Source organism: Siphateles boraxobius, unplaced genomic scaffold (assembly GCF_051911475.1).
Source record: "Siphateles boraxobius isolate OS27281-9 unplaced genomic scaffold, OSU_SipBor_1 2, whole genome shotgun sequence".
Classification (NCBI taxonomy): Eukaryota; Metazoa; Chordata; class Actinopteri; order Cypriniformes; family Leuciscidae; genus Siphateles; species Siphateles boraxobius.
Window position 1 is genome coordinate 16142073 of NW_027508810.1, and position 12285 is coordinate 16154357.

Here is a 12285-nt window from a genome sequence, read left to right on the forward strand (position 1 = left end):
ATCAGGCGATGTAATGAAACTGAGGACAATAACAAGATGCTCTGATTATCTCTAATCAGCATCGGTATATTACAGAAATCTCATATACATATCATAGATTATTCATAACATTCAGCAATTGAGCTGGTGGCATTAGTTCTGTAATTTCTTTTCAAATGTTAATAAACACCTCACAAAATTGTCATGTTGAAATGCCAATACCAGTTTCTTTAAAGGGATAGTTCAGCTAAAGATGAAAATTTGGTCCATTTCTCACATAAAGCTATCGTATGGCTTCAGACTAAGGGTTTTCAAACTGGTTTCAGGGGCTGCAAGGGAATTTTAGGGGGCCAAGAAGGAAAACATAAAAGAAAATATTTTACACCATGTATTTTTTGAATTGCAAAAGTTTAAGTGTTAACATAAAATGTTTATTAAATACGTGTAATGCATTTTTTAACATTACTTTGGAATGAAATGTATTGTGAAAAACACTACAAATAAATCTGAACAAATTAAACAGAACTGAAAATGTTACGCTATGTTACAATAATAGACATTTGCCTTTATAATATGATGCATAATATGTAACTCACACAGTATGGATATTAAATTAAATATATATCTTAACATTTAAGCAAGCATTGTTTGAGAGGACTTATCACTTATTATCTGAAATATAATTTAGAGTAAAATCCAGAGCAGTCTGGATATTCTTTTTACAGGAACAAAAAAAAGTTTACAGAGCATGAGAGTAAGTAAATATTGACATTCATGGTGATTTTAATCTCACTAGTTTTACTTGGTAGCATGGACAGTTTACCTGTGATAAAACAGATGAACCTCCTGTTGTCCTCCTCACTGTCAGAATCAGCACAGTTGAGAATGGTGATAACTGTGCCTGGTGTAGATTCATCTTCTCTCACAGTACCTTTAAAAACTGCTTCAGCAAATAATGGAGGGTTGTCATTTGAGTCCACAACTGTCACTTCTACAACAGTAGTGCCTGTCATTCGTAGCCCTTGGGCTCTGTCTGTGGCCACCACTGCGATTCGATATCGGTCTGCCTTTTCTCTGTCTATCTCTGTGAGGGTGGTTATCCAGCCCGTCTCACTGTCCACAGCAAACATCTCCAGAACATCAGGGTGCTCCTGGATTTCATCCAGAGTATAAGTGACCTGACCATTCAGCCAAGAATCAAGATCAGTGGCCTTGACCTTCACTACAGAAGTCCCTTGTGGTAGGTTTTCAACAATATATGACTGATAGGGGAAGGACTCAAATTGTGGGCTGTTATCATTGACATCTTTGAGATGGATACCCACATCTATAGTTGAGACCATTTCCATGCCATCTTCAACGTCTCGGACCTGCACTGTAAGCTGATACCATTTGATAGTTTCATAGTCTAGTCTTTTTGTGAGTGCAAGCTTTCCAGTACTACTGTCAATAGCAAAGACATCATCTTTGTTACTCTCTGGGGTGTTCCCACCAACAAGGCTGTAGATCACAGACCGCTCATTCTGGGCTTGGAAGATATCCAACTCAGTTCCGACAGCCAGGTCTTCTGAAAGCTCCAACCACAATGACGGCTCTGCAAACTTTGGGATTGATGTTTCAGGGGGAACTATTCTAATTGAAACTGGAATAATAGATTGCATTGGTGGGTTTCCAGAATCTTTAGCCTTCACAAAGAAGGAATACAGGCCAGTTTCCAGTTCAATTAGACTTTCCTTTGTGACAATCGTACCACTAAGTGGATGAATTTCGAAGTGCCCTAAATCAGAGTCAGCAGTATAAATGATATCAGCATTACTTCCCTCATCTTCATCTACTGCAAATGTTTTGATCACAGTTGTACCACTGGGAGCATCTCCTGGCACAGTAACTTTATATTCTGAGAGCCTGAATTTGGGTAAATTGTCATTTACGTCAGAGAGAATTACAATAACAGTACAAAAGCCTAATCGCCCACCGCCATCTTTAGCCATTAAACTGATGCTAATCACTTTCTCTTCTGGGTTTTCTCTGTCAAAACCCTCTACTGTGTGAATCCAGCCATCATCCTCAATGGTAAATTTATCCCTGGCGATATCATTTACAATGAAGAATGTCAATTGACCATATATCCCTGGGTCATCGTCAATGGCTTCAACTTGTCCAACCAACGTACCAACTGGAGAGTTCTCAGGGAGCTCAATAAGATACTCATCCTGGGTAAATGATGGGCTTTGTCTATTCTCAGCCATCACATAGATGTTTGCCTCAGCAGTACTTCTGAAAACACCATCAGTTACTGACAAAATTAAGCTGTAGAAATGCTCAAGAGACTGTCGGCTGATGTTGGCAATCACAATTTCTCCACTTGACGCATCAATTGCAAATGTATTGTTGTCATTTCCAGACAAAATAGCATACTCCAGCTGTCTGGATCCACGGCTGTCAGCATCATATGCTTTAACACAAGTCACAAGCTTCCCTGGAGAAGAAATCTCACTTATGGTGGCATTATAAAGCTGCTGTGCAAAAATAGGTGGGTTGTCATTAAAATCAGTTACATATATAATCACTTGGACCTGAGCAGACAGCTGAAATGGTCCACCATCAACAGCTTTCACAATCAGTTCATGCTGCAATTGCGTTTCATGGTCCAATAGTCCTGCAGTCCAAATGACTCCACTCTCAACATCTATTCTGAAGTGATCTGATGTGGCTCCATCCTTTTCATACAACTGATAAAACAATACTGCATTGCTTCCTGTGTCAGAGTCCATTGCTACAACTTGTAACACAGAGGCTCCAATTACAACAGATTCAGAGATGCTAATATTATACACTGCCGCTTCGAATTTGGGTATGTTGTCATTGACATCTTCCAATATGATATCTACAAAAACATCAGAGTTGGCCCCGGTTAGACAGTCTGTCGCCTGGACACTCAACCGATATGCGGGGTGAGCCTCATAATCCAATGGCTGAATGACTTCAATGAGTCCAGAAATGAAATTAATGTTGAACTGATTGAATGGGTTTCCTTCACTGATGGTGTAGACTGTACAATGTCCTGCAGATTGATTGGCCACGACTTGGAGTATAGAAGTACGAACTTGCACATTCTCAGGGATTACAATCTTGTAAAAAGGTCTTTCGAACGCTGGTGTGGCTTTGTTTACCACTGAAATAATGACCTCTGCGTTTGAGAACAGCGGTGGGTCGCCTCTGTCTTGCGCAGTTATGTTAATGACGAACTTGCCAACATTTTCAAGCTCTAGAGGTCTCCTAAGAGATATTTCTCCTGACGGGCTTACTTGAAAATATTTATCATGCTTGTTCAAATAGTATGAAACCTCAGCATTTCTGCCAATATCTTTGTCCACAGTGGTCACCTTCCCGAAAACTGAACCCACGATTTTGTCAATCTGAACAACGGCTCTATTGGGCTGATCTATAAAGACAGGGGCATTATCATTCACATCCTCAATGTGCACTCGCACAAGCACATGGGCGGTTCCATTCGACCTTGACTCTTTTGTAACCTCCACAAAGATTTCAAACAAATCTTGCTCTTCGCGGTCAAATGGGATGCCTGTGGAGAAAAGCACTCCAGATGTGCGTCCTATTTCAAATTTACTGTTAGGGTTGAGAATAGAATAAAACAAAGGCTCGTTGACTCTATTTCCAACTACAGAGAGGACTGCCAGGGTCTTCTTCTCCGTTGAGCTTTCTTGCACATAGGCGGTGACAATTTCCTGAGTGAACTTCAGATTGTGACCTTTATTATCTTTAACATTGACTTTCACAGTTGCAGTGCCAGTAAAACTTCCATCAAAAACCTGGATTGTCAGTCTGTACCTGCTCCGCAACTGTGTAGCATTTTGCACAAAAATATCACCTGAGGTTGGATCAAGCAGGAATTTGTTCCCTATGTTTCCATCTACAAGTTCAAAGCGTAGTTTGGTGTCTGGCAGTGAGTCCTCGTCGGTAGCCTTTACTGTTATCACTTTAACCCCTTTGTAGGTTGGAAGGAGGAGTGTTGTCTCATATGAATCCTGAGTGAATTTTGGAGCACAATCATTGATGTTAATGACATGTATAGTCACGTTGGCAGTGTTTTGACCAAACAAACGTGGCCTCCCAGTGTCATGGACCTGAACTCTGAAGTTAAACACCTTTCTCTGCTCATAATCCAGGTTACCGAGAGTTTGAATAGCTCCAGTCCCAGAGACGATAGAAAAATAGTTATGAGTGAATAGCTCCATAATCTCATAGACAAGCCTGCCGTTTGACTGCTGATCAGCATCTGTTGCACGAACAACAAGTGGAATGTTCTGAGAGGTCAGAACCAGACTTCTGACAATAGCCGACTCACTGATGAAGCCAGTAAATTCAGGTTGAGTGAAAACAGGATTATTGTCATTTTCATCCTTTAGATGAATGTTTACTGTGACACTGCTCGACATTTCAGCCATGTCCGAACCTTGCACAATCAGTTTATATGACGAAAGGGTTTCAAAGTCCAGTTTTTTCCTTGTGATGATAGCACCAGAGTTTGAATTGATGTCAAACACACTGTTCACATTTCCCTCTTTGATCTGATAAAATATGGTTGATTGACTGAAAGCAGAGACTAAAGTTACAAAACTTCCAACAGGGACAGATTCACTGACTTCAGCCAATATTGAATCGAAGGGGAACTTCGGCTTGGTATTATCCGAGATAGTGACTGTGACCTGGACGCTTGTAACCACACTGAGAGGAGGTACTCCTTTATCAGATGCTTTTATTAACAATTCATATTGGTCTCTGTATTCACGATCAAGTTCCCTTGCAACTGTTACAATGCCTGAAGACTGATCAATGTTGAAGGAATTTCCATGATTTCCTACAGAGAATAGAATAGTGAGAATAGAGAGCTTAAAAATAGAGTAATTACATCTGATAATAAATGCATTATTTGAAGTATTATTTATATTAGTTTATATCAGGTGTGTGCAGTCCATATAATCTGTGAATGCTCTCCATACCCAAGCCATTTATGGACTCGCTAATTAATAACACTACAAATTACTCTAAATTCCCTTGTTTGAGTTGTACCATAAAGCTTACATGATAAAATACGTATTTAACTGTCAGTCATTTATTTATTTTCCAAACAAAGGTAATTTTCTGCAAATCTACCAGTTACAGAGGGTCATCATTGTCCTGCGTTCTCAGTGGTTTGCTGGCAAATAGGGATTTCATGCACAGGGAATGCTGTCCACGAAGTGCTCGCCTGTAAAAATGCCATGGTGTTTCTCTGTCGTCTCTGATTTAGATCTGAGTCTTTAAGCCAATGCGCAGTACTGTTAAAAGGTTAAGTATGTTGTTTCGGCGACACTAGTAGCACCAATGGAATAACAAAAATGCAGCTTATTTTGCAAACACCCCTTTCGTGTGTCACGCCTCCCTCAAACATCACAATAACAGCTCTTACGGGTGCTTGTGAAGGCATGTCTCAACAGGTAAATGTAGGCGACTTTCAATTAAAGGTCCAACATATTAGGAATACTTTTAGCTGTGTTGCTATGTGTCATGAGACTAAGCAACTGAGTAGTTAACACTGTCTCTAGAGCTAAGCGAACGTCTCGCTTATTATAAACCCATTCAACATATCTGCACCGGGCACTTTTTTTTCTGTGATGTGTCACCCAGCATACCCAGTTAAAGAAGTTACCGCTCGCCACTGGTATATAATATATATAGGATCTACAGAAATCAATAATAGTTAATAAAATGTGGGTCGTTTTCCATTAACAATAAAACTTTTCCAATGATTTGACAGTTTTAGTAGAGATAAGCTGTACCTGAATCTATGTTGTAGAGGATCTCAGCATTTAGGCCTTTGTCTTTATCCAGAGCAGTGGCCTGCAATACCGATGAACCAATCGCAGCTGTTTCAAAGACACGGGCGGCGTACTGAGAGCTGGTGAACCATGGAACATTGTCATTACTGTCCTCCACGTTGATGATCACTCTCACAACATTACTCTTCACAGGCACACCTTGATCCCTAACCTGGAATAATATATATATATATATATATATATATATATATATATATATATATATATATATATATAGACAACAATCAGCTGTTAAATGCAGTGTGGTTTTTATGCAGTTTTTCCTAATACCAAGTGTAGTGGACAAAAGAAGTTTATACATGGCCTTACCATTACTGTGAGGATATGTCTGTGCATGGTTTCATGGTCCAGTTTTTCAGCAGTGTACAGAAAGCCTGTCCCAGGATCAAGTCTAAACTTCTTCAGGCTAAATAAGTCTGTGCTGCTCAACAGTGTGTAGGATAATTTGTTCTTCTCATCTTTATCTTTTGCATCTATTTCCAATATCTTCCTACCAGGCTGGGTTTCCTCTGGAATACTTATCTCATATTGGTTTTGGCCAAACTGGGGGCGATGTTCATTTGTGTCAAGAACTTGAATTATGACCTGTTTAAAAAACCACAATGCACACAGTAAATATTGTGTATATGAATGTGTTAAACATTTGTAATATAAATATATTATTATTATTATATTACTTACATTATTTTAAGTATATGATTATTTATATTAACCATAATATAACAAAGGGAAAAATCCAGCTGCTTTAATGAAGTACTCTAAAAAAGTTATTTCAGTCAAAATCATTCATATATGTCCAAAATCCACACTTAATCATATTTAGATTTACATATTACTTTTGGAAGATGTGTGTTTACTCAAGCAACAATAACATAAGGACACTCAGTACGTATTATTTGATCTTAGACACACATTTATTAAAATATTTAATTCACACAGACCCTGAAACTGCCCACAAGAATGAAGCCCATTATAGGATGACAAACTGTACAGAGTGCAATCTCCTGGAGGGCAATGCTCTCTGCAACAGGAGAGATGGACTGAGGGTTGAAACCGAGCTCTCTTTTAAAACATTACTCCCTCTCACATCATTCTTTGCCTCTGGGTCTGCTCACACTGATGGATGAGTCTCGCACTGTGACCTGATAAGGCTGGCTGGCTTGGCTGATACATGCAGGTATCGCCCAAGGAGAGGTATGTTCACACCATGACAAAAGGACAGTGGCAACTTATACATTAGAAAGACAGCAGTGAGCCTGACTTCAGCTAAGTGCGCCCAATAGTATCACAGTATGCAGGTGCCAGGGCACATTCCAGCTACTTGGGTTATCTTTTTTTTTTTTTTTTTACATGAAATGTAATATTTTCTATTAAGCTTAAACCTGATCTTTCTATAAGAAATGTCAGGTGTAGCAAGAGAAATGAGTGAAAGTTATACTTAGACACGTGATCAAAAAGATTAAAATATCAAGCATTTAGAAAAAAGCTAAATGATATGTTTGCTTTGTGACAAATTTAAACCTGGCATTCGTTGTGTGACATGTAATCTTTTTAATTTTAAACTCTTTGCAATTTGAGCAGTGGCGAAATGTATAGGTAATACTAAGCAACAAAATAATTATCCTGTCAGAATACAGATCCAAGCGTACACAATCTGTCAAAGCAAAGATGTGCATAATTTTTCTTATCTCTCCATCCACTATTCAACTGATCCTATTTTACAAATGCATGGGCAATTTCTTGGTAAGTGCCATTAAAGACAAAACACCTGAGTGCTGATGGATCTTGTTCCATCTGTTGCTTCAACAGTAAGGTTGTAATTTGACTGCCATTCCGCATCTAGAGCTCCAGCGATGATGATTGTGCCACTCGCCTTCTCCACATCAAAGTGGTTGCCAGTGTTTCCACCTTTTAGTACCAAAACAGACAGCAGCCACATATTAATGCTGTTCACAAACAGGTGGAATTTTTGCATAATGTAGGATTTGCATTAGCTATTAAAGTAGCAAACATTCAAAGAAAGTAAATATTGTGCAAGATCGCTTCCACAGAATATGAATTCAGAACTCTTTCTGGTAGATGTGACAGGAAATAATGCAAGAACTGTGAGAAGATAGGAAATATTTCAATTTATCAGCAGTACCTGCTGTACAGTTCAGGTCACAAGCCATCTGTAGAATGTGAAAAACCTCTTTAACATGTGTGATTCCTTGTGAAGCAAGAGTAGAGAAACAAGAAAAGAAAAGCAGATGAGCAGACAAGGTGGTGGCAGAGGGGGAAAAAACAGTTGAAAGCGGATTAGGGCAAAATCAAGGTTGGGTTATTGAAGATTATCTGAACATTGAACTTTAAAGAGCTGAAGCATCAAGAATGACTAGAGATTAAATAGCAAATACAATTCTGTCACTCATCTAGTTCTTCTAACCCTTATGATGTTCTTTCTTCCAAACATAAATGGAGATATGTAGGCCTAATGATGTTTTTTCCCCATGCAATTACAATGAATGGGAGCTGAGGCTTTCAAAATTCAAAAAGCACCATAAAAGTATTATGAGAGTTATGCGTGACTTATGTGATGTCTTCTAAAGCCATTCAAGGACTTTTTGCGAGGATTAGACTGAAGTTTAAATGAAACAAAACTCAAAAATGAATTCTGTCATCATTTACTCACCCTCTGTGTGAGATATTTGTAAGAACGTTGAAAAACAAACAACACTGGAACCCATTGACTATCATATATGGACAAAAACAGAGACATTCTTCAAAATATGTTATTTTGTGTTACAAAGACAAAAGAAAGTCATAAAGATTTAAAACACATTAGGATGAGTAGATGACAGAAATTGTATTTTTATGTGAACTATCACTCAAAAACATGATAGAAGTAGCAATGTCCATAAATAAATAATTTGTCATCAGTTCTGGAGTTTAACTCAGTGACTTTTTATAGCGTTTAACAGACCACTGGAGAGTAAGATTATCAGTGAATAACAACTTAAACTTTAGGCGGTTCTTCACTTAAAGCTACCGTATGACTTCAGTAGGCTTGAAATCTATCGGATGACGCTTTCATGGAAACATTAACAATGCATTTGTGTCCTCTTTGAAGCTTGGAAACTCCTATACATAGTAATTGCATGAAATCCAACATACTTGTATATATAACTTCTGTTGTGATTCACTGAAGAAAGCGAATCATATGGGTTTGGAATCACATGGGTTTGGAATAGGTGGGTGGAAATATTATTTTAAGGCTGATTGTAGAGCTATAGATCTTTACCTTTGATCGTAAACCATACAGGAGAGTCAAGTGGCTGAGCGCTGATGACTCCCACCATATGGGCCACTGGATCATTTTCCATCACAGAGAATGAGAGTGGAATCTCCTCAAACGCCAGCGGTTGTTTAGCCAGCTTAGGCTTTGGAATCCACTCAATGTGCAACCGACAGATGGACGACTTTGAAGGCTTTCCATTGTCTGATGCTTTAATCTGCAAGGCAGCAATGTTTGTGTTTTCTCCTGTTTTTTTTTTTTTTACATAGACATATCAAGAGCCTATTTTTTAAGGATGATAACTGTATGGGGCATACTGTATTATTTTGTTAACTGTATGTCAATGGGTGATTTCTGCCACAATATTTACTTAATTTAATTATCAAAGTTCTCTATCATTTAGAAGCTGCATTCAAAATCCACTTGGATCAAAAATATTTTGTGTCACCATTTGGGGTCTAGGAATTGAAATAAACGTACTGTGAGAATATGATACTCCCCCGCTGAAAAAGACTCTTTGGAGAACACAAACCCAGTTGTGTGCTCAATGAAGAATTTCCTGTGCTCTTCACCCTCCTCGATTGTGTACGAGATATCAGAGGAGGGACTCTCATCTCTGTCATAAGCAATCACTCGATAAATTGGCTCCCATTCGACTGCCTCTGGTCGTTCCACCAGCTTGATTTTAAAGGTCTTTTCCAGAAACTGGGGACAGTTGTCATTTTCATCCAATATGTTGACTATCACACGAACCGTTGTAGACTTGGTTGGACTGCCATCATCCGAAACAGTGATCTGTTTAAGAATAAAAAACAGATCTCAGGCCTGAGCGATTGAGAAACTACTGCCAAAACAAACATGAGAGAGGCATAACATGTATTCAATTAAAGGTAAACTTCAATATCCCTTCAACATGAACAGTTCACCTAAAAATTTATTATTTTCACACCATCATGTTGTTTTAAACCCGTATGGTGTCATTTTTGAATTGAAATACAAAGTTAGAATGTTCAAAAGAGCATTTCAGTCATGAAGCAGACCAACCATAGTGCATGGATTACTTGTATTTCCTTTTTGGAGCTGGCCTTATATGGTCACTATGTTCTATTGTTGTATGAATAAAAACAGCATGAAAAATTCTTCTTTGAATTCCGTGGAAGTAAATACAATGCAATATCATCAGTTACAGGGTTCAGCATCTTACTTCAAGAAGATGCTCTGCTTGCTTTTCTCTGTCCAGTTTCCGTGATGTGGTTGTCACCAATCCTGTATAAGAAACGGAAAATGGTAAAATTCAGTACCAAAAAAAACAGAAACATTCAGGCTTGACAGATAAAACTACCCTCCATTTAGTAGAGAGTGTTTTCTTTATGTTGCATTCCTTCATGTATTTTTTTACAAAAGAGAAAAAAACGAGTCATAATTTAGAGTGTATTATGTTCTCTGTTCCTGGAAACGCTAACTGAACTGTCACAATTCTTCCCCAGAAAAACATTGAGTTCTCAATGTACCAACTAAGTTCAGTTTGTTCAATTGACTTTGGCAGCGAAATCCTTTGAAAAACTTTTTTTCTTGCACTGTTGAGACCTTAAGCTGAGCTGACTGAGTGTGGCAAGTAATTTGGTGGAGGAGAAATCAATTGGCGCGTCAAATTAATTAGCTGCATTCATTACTTGTGCTGCTCAGTGAATGTAATTAACCAGCTGGTGTGAATATCAATGATGTTTAAAAACTTCAGGAAATATTTCATGTCAAAACGTATTTCATGTTCAGCAAATGTGTTATTTACATGTACATTTGTGAACATGTTAATCCTCATAAATTTTTCTCCCTCACAGGTATGGACATCACTCAAATTTTGCAGTTTATTTATGTCTATTGGTGTATATATTCGAGTACAGGGTAAAATGTTTTAAATTGTGTTAATAAAATTGTGTTAACTAAATGTTCAAGGTTGCATATGAAACATGAAGGGCATGGCTTTAATAACACAGTCCTATTTTCATCATCATCAAAATAATAATGCTATCACTGAAATAAATGTTAAAAATATGTAAAATGTGTAATTTTAAATTCCTTATTTATATGTTTAGAAACAGAAATCCACATGCTGGGAATTAGGCGTTCAGAGGTTCAGAGGCATCGATTTACCTGTCTGCGAGTTGATGGAAAAAAATCCCTGTGGATTTCCACTGGTTATTTTATATGAGAGATTATCACTTGATTCAGAGTCCAGGTCAAATGCTTGGATCTGGATGACAGAGACATCTTTGGGAGAGTTCTCAGATACAGAAGGATAGTACACAGTCTCTGTTGGCTGTGGAGAATTATCATTGACATCTTGAACCTCGATGTAAACCTCCACAAATGAGGAAAGTGGCACAATTCCTTGGTCTGTAGCATAGACTGTAAGCCAGTAATGATTAGTAGTCTCACGATCAAGGGTCTCTTGTGTCTTTATAATGCCTGCGACAAAGAAAAGAAGAAGAAACATGTTGCACTACATGAAGCACTTTAAACATTTAGACTGAGACAGCACCAACGGTGCTGCTATAAAATCTTGTCACATGGCACTGGGAGTTTTGCATTGCAAACTCTAAAGTCTAGATAAGGATGGAGCCACCATACATAACCATACAAAGTAGGAACGTCTTACACATTGCTAATAATATTCTTTTTAAATGAAAAATTTAGACATACACTAGAAGCAAAGAATGAATATATTATCTATCAGGGAACTGAGAATTCATAACACAGACATTTGCAGAAAAGATTAAATGTGTACAGGGCAGACATTGTACAAAAAATATTGAGTGAATAAGAGGGTAAGGGGAGATGAGGCAGCTCTTTTTGTTTGTCTGTCTGGCAGTGTCTGTTTTCAAGCTGTGGGCTTTTTTTCTAAAGGTAGTGGTGTGGCTTCTACAACTCGGTAAAACTTGATAAGCTCTTTCCTCAGGGTGAAAGTGCTCAGGTCATTGCTCTTAGTTTCTCCCTCTTATTCTCTCTCTTTGTCATTTGGTCTCTCTCACATCTTTACTATAGTACAAATAACAACATTCAATCTTTGTTGTTTGTTAAAAATTCATAGAGTGGACCCGAAGAGTATTGGACACTTTATTTTATAGGCAT

At 38.0% G+C, this 12285-nt stretch overlaps 1 protein-coding gene across 4 annotated transcripts in view; it reads right to left on the minus strand.

Moving 5' to 3' along the window:
* Positions 1-12285, minus strand: part of fat1b (FAT atypical cadherin 1b) — a 36522-nt gene that overhangs the window by 18160 nt on the left and 6077 nt on the right. For 3 of the 4 annotated variants that reach the window (XR_013205850.1, XM_077236067.1, XM_077236066.1), the window contains exons 3-11: positions 11308-11622; positions 10361-10422; positions 9637-9951; positions 9163-9373; positions 8026-8091; positions 7651-7790; positions 6192-6467; positions 5823-6033; positions 803-4861 (exon numbers count right to left, since the gene is read on the minus strand). Coding sequence is in view for 3 of the 4 variants with exons in the window: in XM_077236067.1 (XP_077092182.1) it covers positions 803-4861; positions 5823-6033; positions 6192-6467; positions 7651-7790; positions 8026-8091; positions 9163-9373; positions 9637-9951; positions 10361-10422; positions 11308-11622 (5655 nt within the window). In the remaining variant the exon portion in view is untranslated. The remainder of the gene's footprint in view (positions 1-802; positions 4862-5822; positions 6034-6191; positions 6468-7650; positions 7791-8025; positions 8092-9162; positions 9374-9636; positions 9952-10360; positions 10423-11307; positions 11623-12285) is intronic. The other variant, XM_077236068.1, reaches the window with a different exon arrangement.